Raw genomic sequence first — 5268 nt, 5'->3', positions numbered from 1 at the left:
TTTGATATCTGTAATTGCAGATTACTATAATATGATTGTAATTAGTAAGAAAGCCTATTTACAAATCTTTGATTGCTGAAATTAAAGTGTTAAAATAAATTAACAGTTACTAATCTGTTCTTAATATAATGAACAGACAATTGCACAATAGTCACAATGTTATTACTGATATCACAGGTGCAAAAAAACATATATGTATGCAACGCATAGGGGCGCCAATTAAGGGGGGCCAGCAGCACACCAAGGGGCGCAATTGGACCCCAAAAATTAATTGGCTCTTTGAAATGCTGAAAGACTGGATTTATGTTCTGTATGTCCAACCCAACTGAAACACTCTGCTCAATAATTTGCATATCATTTTACGTATTACTGCTACTGTGATCACTTGAAAATGTGCATTAACATTTAAAAAATAAAACATTGCGAATTTGCCCCATGATCTCATCTGCTGTAAAACTGGCACAGAGGTTGACATGCTGAGAACTGTAACCAAAACATTGTTTGCAATAGACCATAGTCAGGGTAGAATGAAAGTATATTTAATTTTACACAAATAAAATGCATTCACGCATCAAGATTGTTAATTTTAATACAAAACTTCTCAAAACGTCAGATCAGCTCTCTCAACAACAATAAATTAAGAGTTCAATTACAAGATGTACTGCTTCATAAGCATTTAACAAAATAATCTTCTCTCACTTATATCGCACAGAGCGAAAAGCTGAACTGCAAAGAAAAATGACACTTAAATTGTTTTTAATCAGGACACATCATATGCATTCTCAAGTGTTATCCCTTTGTCTTGTATAATGATTATGGATTTTTTCCTCACCGTACTGCATTGACGTTAGGCACTTAGATACATTTACATGTACAAATATAGACAGCACAATCACATCATTTTACTGTCAAATCTGGGTATAAAAGATACAATCTTAAAATCTTTGGTTTGTAAAAACTGCAATTGTTGTAGTATCTGACTTAAAGAGGAAAACATTTTGGAAAATGTGTCATTATTTACTTATTGTCCTGTCAGTCCAAACACTTATACACTGTTTTGTACCATATAATAAAGGCAAGGGAACCAGGGGCAGTCAAGTTCCAAAAAGTATCGTAAAAGTACTCCATAGAATTCACGCACTGTATACCAAGTCTTCTGAAGCCATATGATAGTTTTTTAGTTTCAAGTTGTTATTGACTGAAAATCACCATTCTCTTTCATATGGAAAAGGGCAGCTTGGACATTCAAAAGTAAATAACTCCTTTTATGTTCCATATAACTCCATAGATTATAAAAGGGATGAAGGTAAGTAAATGTTGCCAGAATTTTCGTTTTTGGGATAAAATATTCAATTGATTTTTGTCCCTTATCTAGACTGACAGAATTCAGAAATGGTTTGTAATAGGTTTTTTGCATTATGTCTGCATTCGTTTGGACTAAAGGGTGCACCTAATCAAGATGGGTCCTTTCCAAAAGCCGCCAATTCTCTTTACTGCATCTAATGACTTACAGTGAAGGTTTGTGACAGTGTCAAGCAGCAATTTATAGAAGTTTCTTGACAACTGCTGGTAAGTTTAAAGCCACACGATCAGCCAATTATTAGGCAAAGGCAGTGCAGAAGTAGCCCTCCAAAGTTCTGTAAAATAGGCTGTCATTTACAGCCAACTCACTTCAGATAAGAACCCCTGTCTGCAGCGGAAAGGCAAACCTCACCAGAGCTGACCACAGATCATCAGCGCAGTTACAGTTTACATAGGGGAAGTGAACAGCCTCTTTGGCTGCACTGTAATACTCAGGGTAAATTGCTAAACAGGTTCAGATCTTTTTTGATAATGCAATGATAATGCATTTTCAACATCTCTGGTCTATCTCTGGGCTGGCCTCTTAATTGCAAGGTAGCCATGTGGAGTAGGTTTGTTGATGGCAGGTAAATACTGGCTGAACTTGGGCAATGTAATAATTGCTAAAGTTACCATCTGCTACATACGGGGCGGGCTGGTAATAGCAAGTGACGTTTGCCACATTGGGTATGACGTTCTGCTCGGCAAGCACACTCACCGCCAGCATGGCGATCAACCCTAACGTCTGCCGCCTCTCATGTCCCATCAGACACACCGTACTCTCATTCACTACCCCATGAAGTGTCATTAGATAATCATACTTGCGGTCCTCCAAACCCACAAAGTGGTTCTGAAGGTATGACTCCAGCTTCCTCTGCTGCTCGCTGATGTCAGAGAAGTCAATGAAGAAGCGTGAGCACATGTAGCGCTGAAGAGACTTCATCTCCGATTCCGATGCGGCTCGGAAGCCCCTCACCAGAAGATGGCAGTACTTCAGGAGACCACCTCCACGGATCTCCTCTGGGTTCCTCGTGCAGATCACCTTGTTGCACAGGTGGTCCAGAGCCACGGCAAAGTCTCCGTACACGCTCTCGCCAATGATCGTGGGGTGGAAGGTTTTAGCCATTGGATTTTCAGAGCACTCGTAGAAAAGAAGCAGAGAGTCTAGTTTAATCTGGAACGAGTCAACGCTGAACTCAAACTGTCTACGCAAGGAGTCCACGAATTTGAGCTCCACGTTTTTGCCCCTGTTGTTGGACAGGGAGATGAGACTCCAGCGGTCAGAATCATTGCATACTTTCACCATCTTCTGCACATATGCTTCCTGCAAAAAAATAGACAAAGAATTGATGTTTGCCACTGAATTTCAAAGAGGTAATTTCAAAATAAAAGTAATTGTTTTTTTCATAACATTATATTAGGTTTATTGGTTATTAATATCCTCATTGGGCGCCCACGGGCAAGTTGGGGCCCCAGGCAGCTGCCTATATCGCCTGTAGGACAGCCCGCCCCAGTTGACAGATGTTCATAAGGTGACAAGCCATGTCTACTTTTGCATCATGGCAAGTGTGAGATGCTATCCACTTGAAAAAGTTTTTCAGTGAAGATGAGCTGATTTTTCATTTATCAAGTAGGCCTATATATTATCTTTCAGATTTTTGTAGTAATTCATAATTAAGTTTCTCAGCACATGCTTATGCATATGTTGTGACACAGTAATGTTACATTTTCTTTTTTTTTACTGTGACTGTTCCCCAATATTTTGGACTGTGCCCCTAAAAATGTTAACTACATTTTTTTTTAATCATTTAAATTAAAATAACTGTACAGCTCAATGAATGCACACGTTTTGACAGAAGAATTAATGTAAGTTTTAATTTCTACCTTAAAACCATCCCAAAATCTTGCCCCATTTACTTCCATTGTGCCTCACTGTAACTTTGTTTTTAGCTTTTTTTAAAGAAAAGGAGGGACTAGTCAAATACATTTTTGTGGTAATCAACATTATGCCACAAATGCTGTCAATTGAGTTATCAAACCAAAAATATTGCACAGGTTAATCCAACTTGGCTCATCCAATCAGAATTTGTCAGAATTATCTGTTTTATTTATCTTCATTTTATAAAGTGGTCAAATTAGTGAGGTCATCCAATTACATATGCATTTTGTACCAAATAGATCAGTTTGCATATCAGCTCTCCATTACCTGTCCATTCTTCACAGGAGATCTAATAGGCTGAGAATGCTCGATCGGCTTTAATAGGGTTTAGTGCAATCCTCTTACCAACAGAAACCAACATTTCACCAGTCTGTCAGTAAACTACTCTAATTGCATTTCTTCTTAATGTCATTGGAGACAATAGCATGCAGACAACCTGAACTTGCATTATGCATAAATAAAATCACACATGACATGTCATGTGAAAGCAGTGTCCTGTGGTGTGACATGTTTTATAGCCTATATTTCTAAATTTTTTGTAGACTGAGACTTTGTATTTCCTTTTGTAATCGGATATTGTTTCTTTAATAGCGGGTCTATCAATGGTCTCTGACAATGAAGTAAAGTAACTTCCTTATTTAATGTAGCTATTGTTTGCATAGACTCCTCAACCTCTTATGTAGCAACCATCCATCTCAAGAGATAAACGCATAGCAGTTCAATCTTAACAGATCAGTTAAATGGCAAAAAAAAAATTACTTTACAGAAGTATAATGGCATAGCCTGATTATTGTGATTCTTTTATACATAATTATTATGCATGTTGTGTTTTATTTGTCTATTCTTTATATATTAGGGTCAAAAATAAACGGTAACATTTAAAATCATTTATGCAATTCAGTTATCGTTTTATCGGTAGGCTATCATATCGGTGTTAAAAAATCAACATGGTAATCTTTAATTATATTGTAGAGAAACATTCCGTTTTTATGAGTTCATATGCATTTGTCACACTGTATGACAACTGAAGTGATATAGAAAAAGCAAAACATTAAAAACGGTGAAAAACGTTTTGTTTTCCATGCATTTGAACATAACAACCCCACACTTACCTTTAGGGTCAACGGTGTAATTTTCTCCTTGTTGACCCCCTCGGGTAAAAAGTCCAAAAGACAGTCCAGCACAATGTATTTAACGATCTGAAACTCGGTCTCTCCCTTCAGGTCTACGCAGAATATGAGGTCCAGGTCTTTATAGCCGAGTCCGCTGTCCTCATGCAGGACGTGGCTGGCGGCGGATCCGTTGAGCCGCACGTCCCGCACATGGATGCGATGCTCCTGCATGCGGCTCCGCACGGCCGTCACGATCTGCCGCGGCTTCATCTGCAGCGTGGGGAAGTTTCCTCTGCCGTGGATCGGGATGCTCTCGGTCAGTATGAGATCCAGACGCTGGACCTGCTCCCAGCTCAACACACTTAAGTTACTACCCTCGGTATTACAGGGTAAAACCCGACTGATCGCACTGTCTTCTTCAGCCATCGCGAAAGCTATTCAAATAAACAGCAAACTAACTGTTCTACTGCCTGGAGATGTTATAAAGAGAGTTCAGATGCATTAGAGAGGACGCGCATGTCTGATCAGCGCACGGCGCGCTTCATGTAAGAGAAATAAACTGAAAAGAGACACTGGTGTATCTCTGTCGGATTTGAAGAGTGTCACAAATCCATGCAGTGGTTGAGAGTATATTATCATGACAGTAATATGGCAGTACTGCCTCATAGGGCACGCCTATCACTATACGACTATTACACACTCCACTGTTACATGAGCAACCCAATGAGAGCACATCACTGACGTGCATTCACACTTCATGACAGACAGACAGAGAGAGAGACAGACAGAGAGACAGACAGACAGCGAGATAGATAGATAGATAGATAGATAGATAGATAGATAGATAGATAGATAGATAGATAGATAGATAGATAG

At 39.0% G+C, this 5268-nt stretch overlaps 1 protein-coding gene across 1 annotated transcript; it reads right to left on the bottom strand.

Moving 5' to 3' along the window:
- Window positions 1-485: 485 nt before the first annotated feature.
- Window positions 486-5018, bottom strand: tent5aa (terminal nucleotidyltransferase 5Aa). Its single transcript, XM_052144184.1, has 2 exons — window positions 4393-5018; window positions 486-2665 (listed from the first exon to the last, which is right to left on the bottom strand). Exons 1-2 carry the CDS (start codon window positions 4816-4818, stop codon window positions 1886-1888), a joined length of 1206 nt encoding a protein of 401 aa, XP_052000144.1. The 5' UTR covers window positions 4819-5018; the 3' UTR covers window positions 486-1885.
- Between the last annotated feature and the right edge of the window lie 250 nt (window positions 5019-5268).

This window comes from Xyrauchen texanus, chromosome 15, assembly GCF_025860055.1.
Source record: "Xyrauchen texanus isolate HMW12.3.18 chromosome 15, RBS_HiC_50CHRs, whole genome shotgun sequence".
NCBI classification, from domain to species: Eukaryota; Metazoa; Chordata; class Actinopteri; order Cypriniformes; family Catostomidae; genus Xyrauchen; species Xyrauchen texanus.
The sequence above is the reverse complement of the archived record's forward strand: the minus strand, read 5'-3'. Positions and strand labels throughout refer to the sequence as shown.

Coding starts and splice junctions, on each gene's coding strand:
- tent5aa (XM_052144184.1), bottom strand. CDS start 4,818: ATGGCTGAAGAAGACAGTGCGATCAGTCGGGTTTTACCCTGTAATACC. Junction 2,666..4,392: donor TTACACCGTTGACCCTAAAG/GTAAGTGTGGGG, acceptor ATTTTTTTGCAG/GAAGCATATGTGCAGAAGAT.